Here is a 24,681-nt window from a genome sequence, read left to right on the forward strand (position 1 = left end):
TTTTTTCCAGTTTTTTTTTTCCAGTTTTTTTTTTTTTTTTTTCCATCTTCCCCCCTCTGTTTTTTTCCCAGTTTTTTTTTTTTTTTCCCAAGTTCCCTCCCTTTTTTTCTCCCCATTTTTCCCCAAACCCTGTCGCTTTAGAGAGTGAAATTCTTGATTTTTTTCCTTAAAAAAACCCCAAAAAACCCCAACCCAAACCCCTGGGATGTTTGGAATTCTGGGATTTTAGGATGCCTTCCTGCACCTGCATTTTGTGGAATTCCTGAATTTTTTTGGTGGAATTCCTGAATTTTTTCAGGTTTAAATCTCATCCCATTCCATGGGCAGCAACAGCCCCTGTGGGACCCCACGGGATATTCCAGGGATATCCCAGCTTTTCTGGGAATTCCGTCCCAAAATCCCACAAAACCTTCCCTGATTTCAGAATTTCCAGGATTTGGGGATTTCAGGCAGCACAAGATGGGATCCAGGAGTATCCCAGCATTTTTATGGAATCCCACAGAATTCCAGGATCGAACCATTCCCATTGGGAAGGAAAATTCCAGCAGCTCCAAGGTTTAACCCTGGAGCAGCCTGGGAATATTCCAGGAATTCGACATCTTTGGATCTGGGGGAATTTTCCCGGGGAAAATCCTTGGGAATTCGGGATGTGGGAAGAGCCACGCGGTGGCAGCAGCGAGACAGGGAATTCCCGCTTCCCGAATTTCCTCTGGAATTCCAGGCTGGAGCTCCAGGATTTTAAGGAATTCTTTCCCGAGCTGCTTTTCCATCAAATTTTTTTTGGGGGGGGCTCCTGCATCCCAGATTTTCCTTGTTCCTCTCCCGCTTCCTCTTCCTTTATTTTCCTGCATTTCCCAAATATCCTGGCTTCCAAAAAATCGGGATAAAACTCTGGGAGATCTCGAGGAATTCCTGGGATTTTTTGGGTTTGGTTAAAAAATTCCCCCTGGAAGGAAAAGGGATCAAGTGTGGGGAAATCCTGGATTCCAGAGGATTTGGGAATTCTGGACCCGGCCAATCTGTGGGGAGCTTGAATTCCCAAATCCACGACAAAGCGGAATTCCAGAATTTTTCCTTTTGGCAAGCACCATGGAAATTTGGGATGTGGATAATGGGATTTTCTGGGAATTCATTCCTAGTGCTGGAACATCAAATCTGGGAATTCTGGGATGGGAATTCCAGATTTTTTTTCTTTTTATTCCCGGAGCTTTGGGAATGGAAATCCTGGGATCTGGTTCAGAGGATTTTCTGGGAATGAATCCCATGAGCTCAGAGTATAAACTCTGGGAATTCTGGGATGGGAATTCCAGGTCATTCCTGCTGCCTCAGCCATGATGGGAATTCCAGTTCCACCCTTTTCTTCCCAGAGCTTTGAGAATGGAATTCTTTCCTTTTGGAAAATGCAGTGGAAATCGGGGATTGGGTTCAGAGGATTTTCTGGGAATTCATTCCAGGTGCTGGAATATTAAATCTGGGAATTCTGGGATGGGAATTCCGGGTCATTCCTGCTGCCTCAGCCATGCGTTGAGCTCCATCCTTTTATTCCCAGAGCTTTGGGGATGGAAATCTGGGATCTGGTTCAGGGAATACTCTGGGAATGCATCCCATGGGCTTGGAATATCAACTGGGAATTCTGGGAATTTCAGCTCCTCCCTTTTGTTCCCAGAGCTTTGAGAATGGAATTCTTTCCTTTTGGAAGAGGTTATGGGAATCTGGGATCTGGTTCAGAGAATTTTCTGGGAGTCCATTCCAGGTGCTTGGAATATCAACTGGGAATTCTGGGATGGGAATTCCAGCTCCTTTCTTTCATTCCCAGAGATTTGGGAATGGAAATCCCAGGTCGCGGATAAGAGGATTTTCTGGGAATTCATTCTAGGTGCCGGAATATCACTGGGAATGCCAGGCCCGGCCCATCTGGGGGAAGCTGCGATTCCCAAATCCACAACAAAATGGAATTCCGGAGGTTTTTCTTTTGGAAACTGCCATGGAAATCTGGGATGTGGATAACAGAATTATCTGGGAATGCATTCCAGGTCCTGGGCGTTTAAACTCTGGGAATTCTGGGATGGCAATTCCGGGTCCTTCCCATCCGTGAGTTGGAAATTCCAGCTTCCATCCTTTTATTCCCAGAGCTCTGGCAATGGAATTTTGGAAAACGCCGTGGAAATCCTGGGATCTGGTTCAGAGGATTTTCTGGGAATCCATTCCAGGTGCTGGAATATCAACTCTGGGAATTCTGGGATGGCAATTCCAGCTCCTTCCTTTATTCCCAGAGGTTTTATTTTCAATTTTCTTGTATTTTTGTTTTATTTTTTTTTCATTTCTTTTATTTGCTAAAAACTTTAAATTTTTTTTTCTTGGATTTTTAAAGTTTATTTTGAATTTATTTTATACTTTCCTTTATTTTTATTATTTTAATTTTCATTTTATGATTTGTTTTTAATTTTTGAGTTTTTCTCTATTTTTATTTTAGTTTATTTTATCCTAAACTTTATTATTTTATTTTTTATTTTTAATTATTTACTTTAAATTTGTTTGATTTTTTTTTTTGCCCATTTAATTCTTGTTTTATTTCTTATTTAATTTTACCCAATTTTCTTTTATTTCTGTTTTGTTTCATTGTTGATTTTTCTCTCTGGGTAATTTTAATTTTTTTACTTTTATTTATTTTTATTTTGATTTTAAAATGTTATTTTACTTTTAATTCCATTTCAATTGATTTGATTCGATTTTTTTTTATTTCAACGAGGCGAAACAAAAATTAACTTTATTATTTCAATTAGATTCTATTTTTATACTTTTATTTTAATTTTATTTTAAATTTAAAATTTTAAATTTTTTAAAAATTTTAAGTTCTAAATTTTAATTTTTTTAAAATTTTTAAAAATTCTATTGTATTTTATTTTTTAAATAAAATACAATTTATTATTGTATTTTAAAATATTTATTTATTATTAAATAAAATTATTATTTTTATTATTTAAATAATAAATAATATTATTTATTATTTAAAATTGTTTATTTTTATTTGTTTTATTTTATTATTTAATTTTATTCGATCCGGGGAAATCCAGGAAGAGGAAAAATCCTTCTCAAATCCCTTTGGCTGCAGCGAAATCCCTGGAAAATTCTCCCCATCCCCTTCAGCTCTTGGAATTCTCCCTGCGGATTGGGGCCGGGAATTCCTGGCGGGAAAAATCCAGAACATTCCCCAGCAGGAAATATTCGGGAATTCGGGAAATATTCGGGAATTCGGGAAATATTCGGGAATTCGGTGCCGTTTCCCTTTAAATCCTCCCCGAGCCCTTCCCGGCTCGGGTTGCAGCCGATGGAATTTCCCAGCGCCGAGGTTTCCGTGGAGACCGGGAATGTTGTGGTGCACCTTGGGAGAAAAGAATTCCAAGAATTTCGCTTCCTTCCCTTTGGAATCGGGGCTGGGAAGGAGCCGAGACGGGAATTTTCCCGTTCCCCTTCCCATGGATTCGGATCCCGTCTGATCCCGAGGTAAAAGGGAATTTTTGGTTGGCGGAGATGCCTCTGGAATTGTTCCTGTGGGATTTTGTGGGGATCAAGGGGTTCCAGCTCGGGAATTTTGGGATTTGGGAATGTCTGTGCCGATGTTCTGGAGCGATAGGAAAGGATCCGAAGGCACAAGGGAGGATGGGAAGCTGGGAATTCGGGAAAATGCTGTTCCATGGGAATGGGCCTCATTTCCTACAAAAATTCCCAAGTCCTGGACATGGCTGGAACATCGGGAATGGGATAAATATTCCCAAATTCCTGAGCTGGATGAAATGTCAGGAATGGGATAAATATTCCCAAATCCTTGAGTTGGATGGAACGTCAGGAATGGCATAAATATTCCCAAATCCCTCCTGGTCCTGATGGATCATTGGGATTTAGTGGTGGGATAAATACTCCCAAATCCCTGCTGGTTCCTATGGAATGTTGGGAATGGGATAGAACAGTGGGATAAATATTCCCAAAAACCTTGAGTTGGATGGAAAGTTGGGAATGGGATAAATAGTCCCAAATCCCTGCCGGTCTCGATGGAATGTTGGGAATGGGATGTAACAGTGGGATAGTTATTCCCAAAATCCCTAAACTGGATGGGACATTAGGAATGGGATATAACGGTGGGAATAAATATTCCCAAAGTCCCTAAATTGGAAGGAATGGGATAAATATTTCCAAATTCCTGCAGTTTTAATGGAATGTTGGGAACGGGATAGAACGGGGGGGATAAGTATTCCCAAAATCCCTAAGTTGGATGAAATATCTGGAATGGGATACGATGGTGGGATAAATATTCCCAAATCCCTGCTGGTTCCTATGGAATGTTGGGAACGGGATACATTATGGGGATTCCCTGGCATGAGGGGACCTGGTGTCTCTGTGTCCTGATGGAGATCAAGGAATGTTTGGATGATGATCCCAGAAACATTTTGGGATGTCCTGGGCAGGAGCAGGAGCTGGATGATCCCGGAGGATCCCGTTTTTTTGTGGATCGTTATGGATGTCTGTCTCGCCTTTGGTGGTGGGGACAGGGCCAGGCTGTCCCCGCGGAGCTGGGAAATGCTGGATACAGATGGAATGGTTGGATTGGGGTGGAAAAGTTGGATAGGGGTGGAAAGGTCACTCCAAGGCCACCAACTCGTGTGGCCACAGGAAAAAAAATCCTGGAATGTTTGGCATGGAAGGAACCTCCGAAGGTTCTCCAGAGCAACCAATTCCAAGATTTTGTCTCTCCTGCCCAGCTCCAGGTGCTGACGGAGCTCTGGGAATGTTTGGGCAACAATCCCAGAAGCATTTTGGGATGTCCTGGGCAGGAGCAGGAGCTGGATGATCCCAGAGAATCCCGTTTTTTGTGGATCATAATGGATGTCCCTCACCTTTGGAGGCGGCTTCCAGCCCAGTGGGAAAGGTTGGATGTGGATGGGAAAGGTTGGGAAGGGTTTGGAAAGGTTGGAGGCAGATGGGAAAAGTGGGAGATGGATGGGAAGGTTTGGAAGGGTTGGATAGGGGTGGGAAGGTCACTCCAAGGCCACCAACTCGTGTGGCCCCAGGAAAAATGTCCTGGAATGTTTGGGATGGACAGGACCTCCAAAGGTTCTCCAGAGCAACCAATTCCGAGACTTCATCTCTCCTGTCTCTCCTCCATATCCAAAGGCTGGAGATGGGTGGGAAAGGTTGGAGAGGGATGGGAAGGGTTGGGAAAGGTTTTGAAAGGTTGGATGTGGACGGGAAGGCGGGATAAGGATGGAAAGGCTGGATAAGGATGGAAAGGTCATTCCAAGGCCACCATCTCCTGAGGCCACAGGAAAAACCATCCCGGTGGTGACAGAGCTCAAGGAATGTTTGGACAACGCCCTTGGAGAAGCTGGAAAGGGACGAATCCAAGCTGGAACCCTCCAAAGGATGGGACAAACCCTTGATCCCGATCCAAGCGTTGAGATTTCCCCGGGAATAAAATATTCCTGGGGCCTGTCGGTCGAGCCGGACCGGTTCTGGAACTCCTGGAGAAATTCCAGTGGCAGCCGGGTGGGGGAACTGCCCCGGGAATTCCCACGGAATTCCGGCCTCTCCTTGCCCATTCCCACATTTCCCATCCCACTCTTCCCTGAATCCTCCTGCTCATCCCAACAGAATTTTCCTAGAAGGCAATTTTCTGGAATGAACCCTGGAATTCCGTCCTGGTTTCCAACAGCTCTTCAAAGCGAATTCCTACTGCTGATCCCATTTTTTTTTATCTCGGGATTTGTTTTCCAATCCCTCCCTCATCCTTTAGGGAAAGGTTTGCGTTGTTGTGGTTTTGGGATCGCAGCTCCACATCCACGCCCCATTTCCCAGGAACATGAAAATCATGGGATTCTGGACTTGCAAGGCAAAATTTTGGGAATTTGGGGTTGGATTTGGGACTTTTTAGGAGGAAGGGAAATGGCTCCTGGGGCTGAGGTGTCCGGCGTCTCCTTAAAAGGTTTTGGGAATTTTGGGGTTGGATTTAGGATTTTTTTTTTTTGGAGGAGAAAGAGTTAAAAGTGGCTGAGGTGCAGCAGAGAACTCCGGGAGCTCCTGAGAGAAGGATTTGGGAGTTTGGGGTTGGATTTAGGGTTTTTAGGAGGAGGGGGAGGAGTTAACGGTGGCTGAGGTGTCTGGGATATCCCGAGGGACGAATTTGGGAATTTTGGGGTCGCATTTAGGATTTTTAGGAAAAGGGAAAGAGTTAAAGTTGGCTGAGGTGGAGCAGAGAACTCTGGGATCTGCTGAGGGATGGATTTGTGGGTTTGGGGCTGGATTTAGGGTTTTTGGGAGGAGCGGAGAAAGTTCCTGGGGCTGAGGTGCCTGGGATCTCCTGAGGAATGGATTTGGGAATTTTAGGGTTGGATTTAGGATATTTTAGGAGGAAGGGAAAAGAGTTAAAGGTGGCTAAGGAGTCTGCGGTCTCCCTAAAAAGTTTTGGGAATTTTGGAGTCGGATTTAGGATTTTTAGGAGGAAAGGAAATGGTTAAAGGTGGCTGAGGTGCACAGAGAACTTTGGGATCTCCTGAGGGATGGATTTGGGATTTTTAGGGTTGGATTTAGGGTTTCAGGAGGAAGGGAAAGAGTTAACGGTGGCTGAGCTGCCCAGGGAACTCTGGGATCTGCTGAGGGATAGATTGAGGATTTGCGGCTGGATTTAGGGTTTTTGGGAAGAGCGGAGAAAGTTCCTGGGGCTGAGGTGCCTGGGATCTCCTGAGGAATGGATTTGGGTATTTTAGGGTTGGATTCAGGAAATTTTAGGAGGAAGGGAAGAGTTAAAGGTGGCTGAGGTGTCTGGGGTCTCCTGAAAAGGTTTTAGGGATTTTGGGGTTGGATTTGGGATTTTTTAGGAGGAAGGGAAATGGTTAAAGGCGACTGAGGTGCGCAGAGAACTTTGGGATCTCCTGAGGGATGGATTTGGGAATTTTGGAGTCGGATTTAGGATTTTTAGGAAAAGGGGAAGAGTTAAAGGTGGGTGAGGTGCCTGGGATCTCCTGACCGATGGATTTGGGATTTTTAGGATTGGATTTAGGATTTTTAGGAGGAAGGGAAAGAGTTAAAGGCGGCTGAGCTGCCCAGAGAACTTGGAATCTCCTGCGGGATGGATTTGGGAATTTTGGGGTCGGGTTTAGGGTTTTTAGGGAGAGGGGAAAGAGTTACAAGTGGCTGAGGTGTCTGGGGTCTCCTTAAAAAGTTTTAGGGATTTTGGAGTCGGATTTTGGATTTTTAGGAGGAGGGGAAATGGTTAAAAGTGTCTGAGCTGCACGGAGAGCCCCGGGACCCCCTGACCGAGGGATTTGTGGGTTTGGGGTCGGTTTTAGGATTTTTTTAGGAGGAGAGGAAAGAGTTCCTGGGGTTGAAGTATGTGCTATCTCCTGAGGGATGGATTTGGGAATTTCAGGGTTGGATTTAGGATTTTTTTAGGAGGAAGGGAAATGGTTAAAGTTGGCTGAGGTGTGTGGGAACTCCTCAAGGACGGATTTGGGAATTTTAGGGTTGGATTTAGGATTTTTAGGGGGATGGAAGATAATTTCTGGTGCCACAGAGAACTCTGGCACCCACTGAGAAAAGGATTTGGGAATTTTGGGCTTGGATAGGAAAGGAAAGAGTTAAAGGAGCAGCAGAGAACTCTGGGACCCACTGAGAGAAGGATTTGCGTTTGGGGCTGGTTTTAGGGTTTTTTGGGAGGCGGGGAAATGGTCCCTGGGGCTGAAGTGTCTGGGATCTCCTGAAAAGGTTTTAGGAACTTTTGGGGCGGGATTTCGGAGTTTTAAGGAGGAGGGGAAATGGTTAAAGGTGGCTGAGGTGCCTGGGATCTCCTGACCGATGGATTTGGGAATTTTTAGGGTTGGATTCAGGATTTTTAGGTGGACGGAAGATAATTTCTGGTGCCGCAGAGAACTCTGGGACCCACTGAGAGAAGGATTTGGGAATTTTGGGGTCTGGTTCAGGGTGTTTAGGAGGAGGGGAAAGAGTTAAAGGTGGCTGAGGGGCCTGGGATCTCCTGACCGACGGATTTGGGATTTTTAGGATTGGATTTAGGATTTTTAGGAGGAAGGGAAAGAGTTAAAGGTGGCTGAGCTGCCCAGAGAACTCGGAATCTCCTGTGGGATGGATTTGGGAATTTTGGGGTCGGGTTTAGGGTTTTTAGGAGGAGGGGAAAGAGTTACAAGTGCCTGAGGTGTCTGGGATGGATTTGGGATTTTTAGGGTTGGATTTAGGATTTTTAGGAGGAAGGGGAAGAATTAAAGGCGGCTGAGCTGCACTGGGAGCTCCTGACCGAGGCCTTCGAGAAGTTTGGGGTTTTTTGAGGGGTTTTTAGGAGGAAGGGAAATGGTTAAAGGTGGCTGGGACCTCCTGATCGATGGATTTGGGAATGTTAGAGTTGGATTTAGGATTTTTTGAAGAGGAGAGGAAAGGGTTAAAGGTTGAGGCGCAGCGGAGAACTCTGGGAGCACCTGCCCGAGGGATTCGGGAAGTTTGGGGTGGTTTTTGGGGTTTTAATGCGGAAGGGAAGCGGCTCGTGCTTCCGCCTAGTGAATGGCAGGAAAAAATCTCCTTTCCCAAGGAATTCCTGGAATTCCCAGCAAATGGGAGCGCGCCCGGAAGGAGGAGGAGGAGGGAAAAAATCCCAAAGTTTTTTTTGGGAGAAGCGCTGTGGGAACAGAGCGAGGCTGAGAAGCGAAACTTCGCCCCAAACCCCTCCTGACCTTTTTTGTTTTTTTCCTTTCACTTCTCGAAATTTCAACTTCCCGAAAGTTCAACTTCCCCGAAATCCGGGTTGACAAAATCCGGGATGACAAAATCCGGCCTGACAAAATCCGGGATTATTTAAATAATAAATAAATAAATAAATAAAAGTAGGGGGGGGAAAGAGGAGGAGCAGGAACTTTGGGGAGCCAAGATTTGGGATTTTGTAATCCCGACTCCCGTGGGTGTTTGGGATTTGGGGCTCTGCCTCCAAATGTGGGAGGGAAATATGGGAGGGAAAAATTCCAGCCTCGGGAACACCGAGAATTCCCCGATTCCTGCGCCTCCCGGAGATTTTCCCAGCCGGGAATTTTCCTGCGCTGCCTCATTCCAGGTGGGTCCCTCCAGAATCCAGCAGATTTTGGGATTTCCTGCTTGGTTTTGGGATCAGTTTGCTTTAGTCCTGAGGGAGTTTAGGAATGCTTTCCCCAGGTAGAACCGGGATCAAACTCCAAATTCCGGAGGGGATTTTCCCACAAAGCCCCGCTTTTCCCTAAGGAATTTCAGCTCTTTTCAAGGAATTTCACTGGCGGCGAAAATGAAACCCCAGTCTAAGCCCCGTCCTTGCTCCCACCTCGGCTTTTCCAGGCGGGACCTCCCGATCCTGCTCCTGCAGGGAGGGATTTTCCAGCCTCGCCTGGAATTCCAGGGCGGATGAAACGAAGCTGGAGAAGCCGCGGCGGTGCCAAGAGATCGAGAATTAAAGCCGGGCTGATAAGCTCGGTTTAGCAGGTTTCGGTCCGGGAGGAGGTGGTCCCCAAAAAAAAAACCTTCCAGGAGCTCCGGAATTCCATGGAAAGTCGGGATTCGAGGCTCAGTTTTGAGGGAAAAGCGGCGCTTTGGAGGCTTTTAAAAATAATAAAGAATTAAAGGCAGAGGAGGGGCTGGGTTTAAACTTCGGTTTATTTTGGGGCTGGGTTTGGTCTGTGGTTTGAACTTCGGTTTAATTTGGAGCTGGGTTTAAACTTTGGTTTAAACTTGGGGTTCATTGGGGGCTGGGTTTAAACTGTGGTTTAATTTGGGGCTGGGTTTAAACTTGGGTTCAGTTTGGGGCTGTGTTTATACTTTGGTATATAAATTTGGAGCTGGGTTTAAACTTTGGTTTAATTTGGGGCTGGGTTTAAACTGGGTTTAGTTTGGGGCTGTGTTTATACTTTGGTATATAAATTTGGAGCTGGGTTTGAACTGTGGCTTATTTTGGGGCTGGGTTTAGTCTGTGGTTTGAACTTCGGTTTAATTTGGAGCTGGGTTTGAACTTTGGTTTAAACTTGGGGTTCATTTGGGGCTGGGTTTAAACTATGGTTTAATTTGGGGCTGGGTTTAAACTTGGGTTTAGTTTGGGGCTGGGTTTATACTTCGGTTTAATTTGGAGCTGGGCTAAACTTTGGTTTAAACTTTGGTTTAATTTGGGGCTGGGTTTAAACTTCGGTTTAGTTTGGGGCATGTTTTAAACATGGGTTTAATTTGGAGCTGGGTTTAAACTGGGTTTTTGTAGGCCTGGCCTAAAGCTGAGGCTGTTTAGGGAAAACCCTTTGGAATGTGCAGCTGCTCCCCGGAATGGCTTCAATCCCAAAGAGCAGGAAAATGGGAATTTTTGGGAATGTGGGTGGGATTATCCTGAAAATTCAGCCTTGAGTGCGTTTCGGGGGCCAAAAAATCCAGGAATTCCAAAGAAATTCAGGAATAACAGGGAGGAACAGGGACTGAAGTTGGGAATTTGCAGATTCCTGATTCCAGAGCTGGGTTTTTGGGAATAAGAGCAAAATAAACCTTGGGAAGCTCCCGGGTTTAGGCTTGGTTACTAAAACCAGCTCCAGTAAATCCCAGCCTAGCTGAGCCACAGGCCTGACCTGTTTGGGAATGTTGACATTCCAAAGGTGTTGGAAAAGGCCTCATGCAAAGCAGCCGGAATTCCCTTGGGAAAGGCTTTGGGGCAGGAAAGCGCCGGGGGAATTTCTCTGGGAATTGTGGGAAATTCCTCCAGGAATTGTAGGAATTCCTTCTGGGAATTGGGGGAGTTTTCTGCAGGAATTGGGAAGATTTTCTGCGGGAATTGGGGGAATTTCCTCTGGGAGTTGTGGGAACTTTCTCTGGGAATTGGGGGAATTTTCTTTGGGAAAAGAAAAATAATCCTGCTGGATTCTATTCATTCCTGAATGAGTGAATTCCAGGTTTTTCCCAATATTTTGTGGCCCTGAGATTATCAGGAATTTGGGAAAAGAGGGACAAGAATTGGAATGAGGGGGGTGGGAAGAGATTTCTCCTTTATCCTTTGGATTTCCAGGATTTTCTCCTGGAAGAACCCTTCTGGAATGGGAAAATCCCCATCAGGATTAACACAAGGAATTTATTCCAGGCTTTTCCAGCTCTGAGATCATCGGGAATTTGGGAAAATTCAGGAAAACTGGGCTGGGTTGTCTCCACTTGAGCTGTTTGGTTTCCGTTCCTCTTCCAACTTTTCCTGAGGATTTTTGGGATTGACCCCACCCAAGAATGGGGCCAAGGGCAGGGAGGCTTTGCTGGAAGTCCAAGGAAAAACCTTGGAGATGGAATCCGACAGATTTCCAGGGATTTGATTCATTCCCGCTGTTTTCCAGGCCATGTCCACGGCTGGAATTCCAGGAATTTTGGGATCATTGCTTCAGCTGGAGGAAAACTTCTCCTCCTGCCTGGCCCGGATCGACGCCCTCATCCTCAAACCTCTGCTCCAGGCAGGTAAATTCTGGGAATTTTTCTCTGGAATTCCCACCTGGAATCGATCTGGGAAGAGATTTCTGGCTGGAATTCCTGCTGGGAACAGGAAATGTTTTGTGGGAATTTTTTCCTTAAAATCAGGAATAGGGAGCGAGGCCAGGGTGGTTTTTTGGGATGAATCCGTGTTTTCACCAGGATCAGCATTCCCGATCCAGGGAAATTCCAAATCCAGGGAAATTCTTGGCCCTGTTTTTCCTGGGTGGGGCTTTTCCAGGAATTCTTTTTGGGATGACTCCAAGGAAACTGGGAGTGGTTCCTCGGGAAGAGGGCGGGAATTTTCCCTCTGGGGCAGTGGGATGAGCATCTAGAGAGTTTGGGATAGAGTTTGTCCCATTCCAGCAAAAACAGCTCCATGGCCTCCAAAAATTCCTGGAATTTCCCCTTTTTTTCCTCATTCTGCCCATTTTTTCCCCTCTATATTCCCAAATTATTTAATCCATTCCTTCCAGCCAAAACAGCTCTGAAAATTCCTGGAATTTCTTCTTTTTCAGATCCGTTTTTCCCTTTTTTGTTTTTTGCTATTTTCCCAAATTACTCAATTTATTCCAGGAAAACTGCTCCATGGCCTCTGAAAATTCCTGGAATTTCCCTTTTTCCCCATTTTTCCCATTGTTCTCCTCTCTATTTTCCCAAATTATTCAATTCATTCCTTCCAGCAAAAACAACTCTGAAAATTCCTGGAATTTCCCATTTCCCGGAATTTCTCAACCACAAAATTCCACAAAATCCCTTGGGAATTCCACCTTTCCCACAGGATTTTCCCAATTTCTCCCTCCCAGAGCCGCAGGATCCGAAGGAAAAGGAGAACTTCCAGCTCTTGGTGCTCCTCAACGATCGCTTCCAAACCCTCTGGAATTTCACGGAAGAGAATTCCCGGATCCTGAGGGGGAAGTCCCAGTTGGAAAATTCCGGCTGTATCCAGGATTTTTACATCCTCTGGAAAGGAGAAGTTTTCCTCAGCCTCTACATCCAGTGAGCACCAGAATATTTGGGAAAACAGGATCAGGTTGATCCCATTGGGAATATCGGGAAAAATCGGGATGAGACCCCACAGAGAGAAAATATCCTGGGAAAATGGATTGGGTGTGATTTTTCCCAGGATTTTGTGGTTTTGGATTGGGATCGGCGATCCCGGCGGGAATGAAATTTTATGGAGAGCTGAAATTCCATAAAAAATTTAAATTCCACAGTTTTGCTTCTCCATGGAAGCGGTGAAAGCTTTCCCAGTTTGGGATTTCCCAGTTGGGATTTTCCAGTTTGGGATTTCCCAGGTGGATGAGGTTTTGGGTGACCCAAAGGAATTTTCCTGAGATTTTATTCCTGTTTTATTTGGAATTAAACCTGGGTTTAATGTGGGATTTACATGGAAAATGCAGGATTCGCTGGGAATTTTTGGTACAGAAAATGCAGATCTTGGAAGGAAATCTTGGGAAATGTGAGATGGAAAAAAAAATTCCAAGATTTACTTGGAAAAATAAAGCTCAGAGCCGGAGTGTGACAACTCCATTATTTCCATCCCAGAGTTCCCAGATTTTCCCAGTTCTGTTGGGAATTCTGTGGTGAAGAGTCTGTGAATGAACAGCTCAGAGGAGAAAATTCGTTTATGGAATTTCATTCCATAAAATCTGATGGAAACGGATTCCGGGATTTTCAGCACTTTTGCCTTATCCAAGTCTGCCAAAAAATCCTGGAATTAGGATGGGAAAAGAATTCCAAGATCCGATCCAACCTTGGATCCCAATCCATCAAACATCTCGGCCTGCATTTTTCCAGAGGTGCTTTTATGGGATTAAGGGAACTTCCAAAAAATTGGGATCCACAAATTCATCCTGAATTTCCCTCTCAAACTCCTCCTTGGAATTTTTTCCAGGTATTTCGTCACCTTCGCCAACTTTGCGGTGGTCCAGGGCTTCGAGCAGGCCGCCAAGAGCAAGAGGTCAGCGGGTGGAAAATCCCTGGGAATTCTGGGAATCCTTGGGATACGGGGACACCAGAGAATCCCAGAATTCCAGAATGGTTTGGAAAATTCCCCAAATAAATCCTCTCATCCCATCCTGGGCCAACTCCCACTATGGTTGCTCCAAGCCCTTTCCAACCTTGGACAATTCCAGGATTGGATTTTCCTCTTTCCAACCTCCCCCAGCTCCTTCTGGGGTTGGAAACTTGGGATTTGGGGATTTAGGGAAAAGATGGAATTGGAGAGAGGAATTTGCTGTGAATTCCCACTTATCCCAGATTTTTCTGGAAGCAGGGAATGAAAACATGGATTTCTAAGGAGCATATTCCCAATTTTTCCATGGCTCCTGCTATCCCAGGTTGCTCCAAGTCCTGTCCAATTCCAGAGACGGATTCCCTCTTTCTAACCACTCCCAGCTCCTTCTGGAGTTGGAAACTTGGGATTTGGGGATTTAGGGAAAAGATGGAACTGGAGAGAGGAATTTGGTTGGGAATTCCCACTTATCCCAGGTTTTTTGGAAGCAGGGAGTGAAAGTAGATTTCTAAGGAGCACATTCCCAAGTTTTCCATGGCTCCTGCTATCCCAGATTGCTCCAAGCCCTGTCCAATTCCAGGATTGCGTTTTCGTCTTTCCAACCCCCCTGAGCTCCTTCTGCAGTTGGAAATTCAGGATTTGGGGATTTAGGGAAGGGTGTGAATCTGGCTGGGAATTCCCACTAATCCCAGATTTTTATGGAAGCAACAACTGCAAACACGAATTTCTAAGGAGCGCATTCCCGGATTTTTCCCGCCTTTCTCCACCCTCGCCGCACAGGAAGTTTGGAAAACAGACGAGCGGGAATTCCAGGATAATTAACGACCCTTTCTCATCATTCCCGATTTTCCAGCGAGCCCTGGAAGCTGCACAAGGTGGTGCTGAAGGAATTTGTGCGGGATTTCACCTCGGAGAGCTCCCTGGGCCTGGCGCTGCACTTGGTGCTCCACAAACCCTTCCGGGAGCACATCCAGAGCTACCTGCGGCTCCTCTCGCAGCTCCAGGAGCAGCTCCAGGAGGTGGGAATTCCCTGGAATGCTCAGTGGATCTTCTTGACGGGTTTTGTGGGAAGAAATACTCCCTAAAATTCAATTTGGGTCTCCTTTGCTAAATATTCCTGAAAATCTAACCTGGAACTTGTTTAGTCCAGGATGGACGCGTTGCTAAATATTCCCAAAAATCCAGCCTGGAACTCCTTTCCTAAATATTCCCAAAAATCCAGCCTGGAACTCCTTTCCTGAATATTCCCTGAAATCCAGCCTGGAGCTCCTTTCCTAAATAGTCCCAAAAATCCAACCTGGATATTTTTTGATCCAGGATGGATGCGTTGCTAAATACTCCCAATAATCCCGTCTGGACCTTCTTTTCTAAATATTCCCAAAAATCCACTCTGGACCTTCTTTGCTAAATATTCCCAAAAATCCAGCCCGGAACTCCCTCATTCCAGGAGGGACACAATGCTGAATATTCCTGAATGTCCTGCCTGGGCATTGCTAAATATAAAATAAATAAATGTTTAAATTTAGTGTTTAAATGGATAAATATTCCCTAAAATCCAGCCTGGACCTCCCTTGACCCAAATTTGCAGCGTTCCTGGAGTTTTCCTGTCCTTTCCCAGGGGTCGGAGCAGGATGTGGTGGCCACTGTGGTGCAGGAATTCGGGAAGCTGGAATCCTTCATCGGCCAGGTCCTGGATGAAGCTGGATTCACCAAGGAGCTCTGGAAATCCCTGGGCTACAAATTCACCGTGAGTCCCGAGGGAATGGAGCAGGGATCGGGAATTTGGTGTGGATGGGGAATTCGATGAGGATGAGGAATTAGATATGGATCGGGAATTTGATATGGATGAGGAATTTGAAGTGTATTTGGAATTCCTTAAGGATGAGGAATTAGATGTGGATCGGGAAATAGATGTGGATTGGGAATTTGATATGGATCGGGAATTTGATATGGATCAGGAATTTGAAGTGTATTTGGAATTCATTAAGGATAAGGAATTAGATGTGGATTGGGAATTTGATAAGGATCAGGAATTTGATATGGATCGGGAATTTGATATGGATGAGGAATTTGAAGTGTATTTGGAATTTGTTAAGGATGAGGAGTTAGATATGGATTGGGAATTTGGTATGGATCAGGAAGTGGAAGTGGATGGGGAATTTGGTAAGAATGAAGAATTTGATATGCATTGGGAATTTGGTATGGATGGGGAATTTTATATGTATTGGGAATTTGGTATGAATGGAGAATTTGGTAAGGATGAGGAATTTGATATGGATGGGGAATTTGGTATGGATGAAGAATTCAGAGTGGATTGGGAATTTAATATGGATCAGCAATTTGGTATGGATCTCAGATTTTGTAAGGATGAGGAATTCGGTGTGGATCAGGAATTTAATACGGATTGGGAATTTGAGGCTGGAATTCAATAGAGCAGAGCTGGGTGGAAGGGCTGGAGGAACTCCTGGGGGTTTCAAAGCCGAGTTTGTGTCGCTGTCACTGGAATCCTGAGCCAGAGGGAATTTTATGTGGATCAGGAATTTTATATGGATCAGGAATTTGATATGGATCGGGAGTTTGATTTTGATTGGGAATTCAATATGGATGTGATATGGATGTGATATGGATTTGATATGGATGAGGGAACTGAGGATTGAAGTTGACGGAGCAGAGCTGGGTGCAAGAGCTGGAGGAACTCCCTGGGGGTTTCAAAGCCGAGTTTGTGTCCCAAGTGTGTCACTGTCCCTGGAGCCCCGAGCCAGAGGGAATTTGGTATGGATCAGGAATTTGATATGGATGGAGAATTTGGTATGGATTGGGAATTTGAGGATTGAAGTTGACAGAGCAGAGTTGGGTGGAAGACGAATTCGTGCCCCAAGTGCGTCACTGGAACCCCGAGCCAGCTGATCCCTGCAGGAATTCCTGCCTGGAATTCCACGTCCTTTCCCAATCCTGGTTTTTCCTGCTGCTCCAGGACGTGCTGTGTGTCCCCGAGAGGAGGCTCCTGGAGGACAGCAGGAACCTTCCCATCGCTTCCGGCACTGCCCGCTCCGAGCGGCTCCTGCTCTTTGACGACGTCCTGGTGCTCATCCAGGTGAGTCCGGGATCCTCCGGAGGGACTGGGAAGGGAGCACGGATAAACGGACCTAAAAATTCCAATGGAATGGCGGAAATGGCAGGAATTTCCATAGGAATGGTGGTAAAATTCCAGTTTTTTGATGTCGAACACACAGCAGAGTTTGGCTGTTGGGAAAAGTTGGGAAAACTTTGTCTCAGATCCGTCTGTGTGGGGTTGGCTCTGGAAAAGAAAGGAAATCAGGGAAGGAGTAGAGGAGATCCACAGAACACTTTCCCAGGAAATGTGGATTATCCACCCCCACAGGCACCTTTTGAGCAGTCCACACCCTTTCCCACGGGGAATTTTGGCCCTTGGTTATCCCAAGGGATTTGATGGCTCGAGGATGACATTCCATGAGCTCCCACGCATTGGGATAAACAGGATTTTCCATGTTTGTGCCACGTCTGCAGACGTTGGAGGTGGTTTTGGGGCTATTTGGGGAATTTTGGGATGTGGGGATGTGTTCCCATGAGGGAATTCCAGCTTGGATCGCGCTGTGGCTGGGATGGGAACATGGGATCAGCAAATCCATGGAATTATTTCCGTGTTCAATCCATGATTATCATCTGTGTCTCACCTGCTGCTGAGCTTCATGGAGGTTTGGGAATTCCAACTGAATTGGGATTGACCTGGTTGGGAATTTTGATGTCCTTTCCTTGTCTGTTCTCCCAAATCTGGGAAAACAGTGTGGAATTCCTTGGAAAACTCCATCCCTCCAGGCAGCAGCTCTGTGTGAACACCTGGGTGTGAGGCAGGGAAAGGAGATGGGAAATTTAAATTTTCCTTTTATTCCAATCACTGGAGTTTGTTTTGTTTGGATGCTGCTGATCCCAAAAGTGACTCCTTAAATTTGGGATTTCTGGGATATTTTTGGTGGTGCCCCCTGGAGTCCAAATCCTAAATAAATCCCAGAATGGATTGGATGGAAAGGGAGCTTAAAGATGATCCATTCCCACCCCATCCCATGGTTCCCACCATCCCAGGTTGCTCCAAGCCTTGTCCAACCTTTCCTTGGGTACTTCCAGGCATGGACAACCACAAATCTCTGGGAATATTGGCTGGAATGATTTGGGAATGTTGCCATGTGATAGGGAAGGAATTCCTGTGGAGATCAGGGTCATGTGGGAATGTTTTACTCCTGGATGTGGCCATGGAATTCTGGAAGAACTTTAGGAGTGTTCAAACTTCCCTCCTTTTCCAGTGGCTTTTCCTTGTCCAAGGTCTCTCCTTCCAGTGTGGGATGTTGGGAATTTGTGCTGCCACTCCAGCTCTGCCATTCCATGGATGTTTCCAGCAATAACAAGGCCATCTTTTCCCATGTTTTCCCAGGGGAACAGCTTCCAGAGTTTCGATCTGAAGCTGGTGTGGGTGGATGAAAACTGCGGAGAGAAATCGGCTCCAGGATTGTGAGTGAGAAATTTCCGCTGGGAGTTAAAAAAAAAAAGGAATAAAAAACGTTCAGGTCGATGGGAAAATGATCCAAAGCTTTGTCCCATCTCCTTTGCGAGCCATGGGATTGGGATATGGATAATGGGGTCTTACCAGCTTGGAATTTGCTGCCAGATTGAAATCCCAGGATTTTTGAGTTGGAAAAGCCCTCCAGGATCTTCAAATCCAACCTGTGTCCCATCCCCACCTTGTTCCCAGCCCAGAATTCCTAGGACACCTCCAGGGATGGGCACTCCAAACCTCCGTGGGCAATTCCAATGCCTGACCACATTTTCCATGGAAAAATTCCTGCTGATGTCCAACCTGACCTTCCCCCGGCATAACCTGAGGCCGTTCCCTCTCATCCCATTCATTGCCAATGAATCCCAAAATTATTTAATCCAGCCCTGGATAATTTGAGATCTTTCCACCTGGGAAAGTGCCAGGATCTCCAGGAGGGGAATGGGAAGAGCTGATGGATTGGGAATTGTGTTTTCCATCCTTTTTTTTTCCCTCCCAGGCACAGCCTACGCATCACAACCCCGGAAGAGACATTCATCCTCTCCACCAAGGACCCTCAGATGAAGGTCAGGCTTTGGGATTTTCCCATCTCTGTTTCAAATAAAACTGGATAATGATTCTGGTGAGGGTGGGCTGGGATTTTTGGCTCCTTTTCCAAAAAAAAAATCCTGGATTAGATGGCCAGAAGTGACTCAGAGTTGATGGCTGGTGAGGAATGTTGGTGGGATCCCATCGGTTTCTTGCTGCTTTTCCTGAAGTTTCTGTTGCAAATCAACTTGAAATTTGTATTTCTTTTTTTTTTTTCATATCCGAGTGGAATTTTCCCCTGTTTTTTAACATCCAAGTGGAAATTCCTCCCTCACGCCTGTTGTGCCTTGCTGCAGTATCCAGCTTCCAGGAGAACCCCTGTGGAAGCTGCACGTGGGCTTTGATGGGAACCCACAAGTTCCTCGCTGCTTTCCTGAAGTCGTCTCCCGTTGATTTTCCTGGGATGCGGGCTCATTCCCTGTTTTCCGTGCCCGCAGGCCGTGTGGCGGTGGAAGTTGGAGCAGGCCGTGCGCCAGGCGCTGAACGGGAAGCGGGATTTCCCCCTCTGGGGCCGCAGCGGGGAAGGCAGCGAGGCCCCGTCCCGCCGCTTCTTCACCTACGTCTTCCGCATGGAGGGACGGCTCCGCGGGGCCACCTACGAGGGCGAGTGGCTCTGGGGGAAGCCCCATGGCAAGTAAGGAACCTTTCGGGCCACTTTTCCAAGTGGGAATAAGGTTGGAAGTGCTGGTCTGGAGTTTCTGTGAAGTTTGGGAAAGATCTCCAAGGTCAACCCAAACCTCTCCAGGCCACTCAAGAAGGGGCTGCTCCTTTTTGGGCAGGCTCCAGGGGGCCACCTGTGAGGGTGAGTGGCTCTGGGGGAAGCCCCATGGCAAGTAAGGAACCTTTTGGGCCACTTTTCCAAGCAGGAATGGGTTAGGAGTTTCCATGAAGGTTGGGAATGATCTCCAACACCAACCCAAACCTCTCCAGGTCACTCAACCACATCATGAAGGGGCTGCTCCTTTTTGGGCAGGCTTTGGGGGGCCATCTGTGAGGGTGAGTGGCTCTGGGGGAAGCCCCATGGCAAGTAAGGAACCTTCTGGGCTCCTTTTCCAAGTGGGAATTGGGTTGGAAGTGCTGGTCTGGAGTTTCTGTGAAGGTTGGGAAAGATCTCCAAGGTCAACCCAAACTTGTCCAGCTCACTCGAGAAGGGGCTGCTCCTTTTTGGAAAGGCTTTGGGGGGCCACCTGTGAGGGCGAGTGGCTCTGGGGGAAGCCCCATGGCAAGTAAGGAATGTTTTGAGGCATCCCAGGAGATTTCTGGCAGAATTCAGGGTATCCAGGTGTTCAGTTCCTTGGATTTGAGTTCCCTTCCCACTCCCGGAATTCCTCTGCTGTGATTTTGTAGCTGGAAGGTTCCAGAGCAGCATCCTGGCCTTGGTGGCTGCTCTGGGATTTCCGAGGGAGGAGCGCGTGAGCAGAGCTGTGGGAGTGGGAGTTTGGGCTCTTTGGCAAAAACATCGCTGTTCTCCACTGGCTGTCCTGGAATTCCAGCATTCTCCAGTGCCTGTCCTGGAATTCTGGGTGACCTGGGTTGGGAGAAGGCCAGACTCCCACTCAGATGTGGCTTAAACATCCTTGTGCCTGGAGCAGACATGAAATTATGGAATATCCTGCGTGGGAAGGGCTCACAGGGTTTAAGTCCTGCACAGATCCCAACAATCCCGCCCTGTCCAAAATTCTGGAGCAGCCTTGGGAATGTGCCCATTCCTTGGGGAATGTTCCGTGCCCGACACCCTCTGGGGGAAGAACTTTTCCTAAAATCCAACCTAAACCTGGCCCAGCTCCAGCTGTTCCCTCATCCCCTTTGGCTGCTCCCTTTTTCCAGTCCGATCCACAAAGCCAAGGGAGATTTGAATTTAAATTAAAATGAAAATATTGACATTCCAAACACATCTGACCAATCCTCTGGAAAACTTGGAGGAGAGCCACTCTCGTGGAGGTGTTTGAAACAACAGCCTCGGTGAAAGTCAAACAACCTCCTCACGGTTTTGGTGTTGCACCATCTCCTGGCAAACCGACCCAGAGGAGGTTTGGATTAAATGTTGGGAAAGAATTCCTGGCTGGGAGGGTGGGGAGGGGCTGGGATGGAATTCCCAGAGAAGCTGTGGCTGCCCCTGGATCCGTGGAAGTGCCCAAGGCCAGGTTGGACACTTGGAGCACCCTGGGATAGTGGGAAGTGTCGCTGGCACGGGGTTGGAACTGGATGTTCTTGAAGATCCCATCCAACCCCCAAAAATTCCATGATTCCATGATTTTCAGTTGTTCCAGTTTGGGTTTTGAGGTAAAACGAATGAGATTGGCATCAGTGTGGAGGGAAAATATTCCAGCATTCCCTGAGGGATTCCAAAGCCTTGGCCTCCAGCTCCAAAAAGAGCTCAGAATTCCTCAAATACCCAATATTTCCTCAGCCTAATTCCCAGCTTTAATTCCAAGCTCAAGATCCATTTAAACTCAATTTGGGCAGGAATTCCTGGCTGAGAGGGTGGGGAGGGGCTGGGATGGAATTCCCAGAGCGGCTGTGTCTGCCTCTGGATCCCTGGCAGTGCCCAAGGCCAGGCTGGACACTTGGAGCAGCCTGGGACAGTGGGAGGTGTCCCTGCCATGGGATGAGATGATCTCGAAGGTCCTTCCAAGCCAAAGCATTCCAGGATTTTGTAATTCCATTGTGTCTGGCTGGGGAATGTGCAGGGATCTGATTTTCTGGGATGAGGCTGGAATTAAAGCTCTCAGTGGGTGTGGCTGGAGCGGGATCCCGGGAGGGAGGGAAATCGCTCCGGAGCCGGGCACGGCCGGGAAGGAATTTCCCCGGCATTGCCCATTCCCGGCTCTCCTTACTGTGGGATCTCCTCCTGGAATCACTTTGCAGCCCCCACAACACATGGGATGAAGGATCCCTTGGGAATGGTTTTCCTCTCTGTTTTCCCCGTGGCTGAGCCGCTGGAATTCCAGGCTGCGGTGTCACCGTGTCCACGGGGATGTGCCAGGCAGGAACTCCCGGTGGATTAATCCCTGTAATTAATTTGGGATCAGGTGCAAGGTCCTAAAGGCACGAGGCAGCACCTCCAGCAAATACTTTTGGGATTAGGGAATGGAATGGATTCTTCCCACTCAGCCCAGAGCAGGAAAACATTATGGGATTAAATTGTCCTGCTGAAAACCGAGGCCTGGGGGTGCCTTTTGTGTCTCTGTCCTCCGAGGAATTATTTGGGTGTTTGCCATAAAATCTGGGAATGGTTTGGGTTGGAAAGAACTTTGGGAAAGATCCAATTCCACCCCCCTGCCACGGGCACCTTCCGCTGGACTCCGAGCTCCATCTAAGCTGGCCTAAATATTTAGGCCGGGCTTTAGTAGGTGCTGTTCCATCTGGGAATGCCGTGGAGTCCCTTGTGAGAGAATTCCTTGGCTTCCAGGGGGACGCTGAAGTGGCGCGATGGACGCAACCACGTCGGGGATTTCCAGGAGGGCCTGGAGCACGGGTAAGCCTTGGAAAACGGGATATTCCCTGCTTTGAAAATAAACTGGAATGGTTCCTGCCAGAGGTTGGCGCCTGGAGAGAGGAAACTGACAGTGACTGACTCCAGGGGCTGGAATCTGATCCCAGATTCCAAAATCAGTGGGAATTTATTCCTAGGGAGTGTCTTAAAGTTATTTTTAGATCCCTTTCAAACCTCACTTGGGTTTTTCCTCACGACATAAGAAACCAATCCATGAAATTCAAGCATTATTTATCTCACTTTTGTTGGAAGTAGGAATTTCGGATTCCTCATTTTTCCCAGGCGGGGGAAAAATATCCCAAACACTTTGTGTTGGGAATCCCAGAACATTTAACTCAGCCCCTAAAATGGGAAAAGGGGGAACCAGCACTGAAGGAAACTCTGGAGAAGGAACAATGAGGATCTGGGAGTGCCGCTTCCAAAGGAATGAGTTTTCCTTTGGAAAAAGTCCCGTGGCACCTGGGAATGGTGTCCCAGGTAGGGCTGATCCAAGCACATAAAGATTGGGAATTTGGACAATCCTTGGTTTTTGAACTTCATCTGCCACAATGGAGTTGCTGTTTTCAATGCAGGCATTTCCATCCAGCTGGAACCTGATCCCAGATCCCAAAATCCATGGGAATTTACTCCTAGGAAGTGCCTTAAAGTTATTTTTAGATCCTTTTATAAACCTCATGTGAGGAGCTTTTACAGAAAAAAAAACCCCATGAAATTCCAGTTGGTTTTTAAACTTCATCCACTACAGTGGAGTTGCCTTTCTTTTCCCGTGTTGACTTTTTTTCCATGTTGCCTTTTTTTTTTCCACGCTGACCTTTCCCACGTGCTCCTGGCAGGTTCGGGATCTGCCTGGTCCCGCGGCGCTCCGAGGACCGCTACGACTGCTACAAGTGCCACTGGCACCAGGGCAGGATGAGGGGCTATGGGATCTGTGAGTAAGTAAAATCCAGGATGCACTCCAGGGAAAAGGGAATTGGGGGAAAAAAAAGGGATTTAAAGTGGGAAATGTTCCCTGAAATCTTTGGAGCCCGGTCTGGAAATGCTTTGTGGGCATTCAGAATTCCAGAAATGTTTGGGAGCTTAAGGATGATGCCATTCCATGGGCAGGGACACCTCCCACTGTCCCAGGCTGCTCCAACCTTTCCTTGGACATTGCAAGGATCCAGGGGCAGCCACAGCTGCTCTGGGAATTTCAGCCCAGCCCCTCCCCACCCTCCCAGCCAGGAATTCCATCCCAATCTCCCATCCATCCCTGCCCTCTGGCAGTGGGAGCCATTCCCTGTGTCCTGTCCCTCCAGGCCTTGTCCCCAGTCCCTCTCCAGCTCTCCTGGAGCCCCTTCAGGCCCTGCCAGGGGCTCTGAGCTCTCCCTGGAATTTCCTCCTCTGAGGTCACCCCGAATCTTTGCCTGCTGGGAACACTGGGCTGCCCCTGGTTCCTGCTCATCCCTATCCCTGATTTCTCCACGCCAAGTGGGACAGACCCAACATTCCAGCTGGGATAGGCCTTTGGGATAGGCCTGTCCTCCAACCGGGATGTTCTGCTCCTTCATTCAGGTTGGAGCTGCTCTTCCCAGAGGGACCAGTCTCCCTGGGAAGGGCTTTGTGGTGGCCACCACAAAGAGCTGGATCCAAGCTTGGCCTCTTCCCTATGGATCTGATTTTCCGGCCTGGATTCACCAGAGCTTCCAGTGCCCAGGCTGGTGAGAGGTCAAGGCCTGAGTGGCCTCTCCCAGGACAACTCCAAGCCCATGTGTTGAGTCCTTGGATCATTTGGGAAGCTCTGGAGTGTCCGGTTTGGGTGATGCACTTTCCCAACAGCAAACAAGGATCCGATTCAGTGCCATCAGAAAAATCTTCGGAATATTTCGAGACGGATGAGCCTGATCTCCTCGCTTCCCTGGTTTTCTAGTCCAGGAGTAGCTGTCAGATATTCCCAGGCTGGAATTCCATCCCTCTTCCTGCAGGTATGGGAATGACCTGGTCTACAAGGGCTACTTCAAGGACGACGTGCGCCAAGGGTTCGGGATCCTGGAGAACTTCTCGGCTGAGCATCCCTTCAAATACACGGGACAGTGGGAAAACGACAAAAAGAACGGATACGGGGTCTGGGAAGACAAGGAGAGGTAAAGATGGGATGGATCTGAGGTGTGGGACAGCTTCGGGTTTGGTGGGACAAATCCTGGAGATTTGGGATGGATGGGGGGGCGGGGATATAAGGTTTGAATTCCTTGGAAAACATTCCCGGATCTCAGTTCGTGTGGGACAACCAGCCCCGGTGTGGTGCATCAGGAAAAACCACCCTGAGCAGGACAAATCCGATGGATTGAGAGCTGGGAAAACAGGGAAGATCCATCAGTTTTCCTTGCATTCCAGAGGGGAGAGGTACATCGGGATGTGGTTGGATGACCACAGACATGGAGAAGGCATCGTGGTGACCCAGTCAGGGCTCTGCTACCAGCGGACATTCCATGCGGATAAAATGGTGGTGAGTCCAACATTTCCGTGGAATCTGGAAATCCC

At 47.4% G+C, this 24,681-nt stretch overlaps 1 protein-coding gene across 1 annotated transcript in view; it reads left to right on the forward strand.

Moving 5' to 3' along the window:
• The first annotated feature begins 6,499 nt into the window (after positions 1–6,499).
• ALS2CL (ALS2 C-terminal like) overlaps positions 6,500–24,681 on the forward strand; it is a 36,999-nt gene continuing 18,817 nt past the window's right edge. Inside the window, exons 1-14 of the mRNA XM_038129029.1 lie at positions 6,500–9,103; positions 11,367–11,484; positions 12,303–12,495; positions 13,394–13,459; positions 14,367–14,532; positions 15,132–15,260; positions 16,488–16,607; positions 17,961–18,037; positions 18,580–18,646; positions 19,106–19,302; positions 22,081–22,146; positions 22,998–23,096; positions 24,126–24,284; positions 24,535–24,646. Of these exons, the coding sequence (XP_037984957.1) occupies positions 8,984–9,103; positions 11,367–11,484; positions 12,303–12,495; positions 13,394–13,459; positions 14,367–14,532; positions 15,132–15,260; positions 16,488–16,607; positions 17,961–18,037; positions 18,580–18,646; positions 19,106–19,302; positions 22,081–22,146; positions 22,998–23,096; positions 24,126–24,284; positions 24,535–24,646 (1,689 nt within the window). The 5' untranslated portion in view covers positions 6,500–8,983. The remainder of the gene's footprint in view (positions 9,104–11,366; positions 11,485–12,302; positions 12,496–13,393; positions 13,460–14,366; positions 14,533–15,131; positions 15,261–16,487; positions 16,608–17,960; positions 18,038–18,579; positions 18,647–19,105; positions 19,303–22,080; positions 22,147–22,997; positions 23,097–24,125; positions 24,285–24,534; positions 24,647–24,681) is intronic.

Source organism: Motacilla alba, chromosome 2 (genome assembly GCF_015832195.1).
Source record: "Motacilla alba alba isolate MOTALB_02 chromosome 2, Motacilla_alba_V1.0_pri, whole genome shotgun sequence".
NCBI classification, from domain to species: domain Eukaryota; kingdom Metazoa; phylum Chordata; class Aves; order Passeriformes; family Motacillidae; genus Motacilla; species Motacilla alba.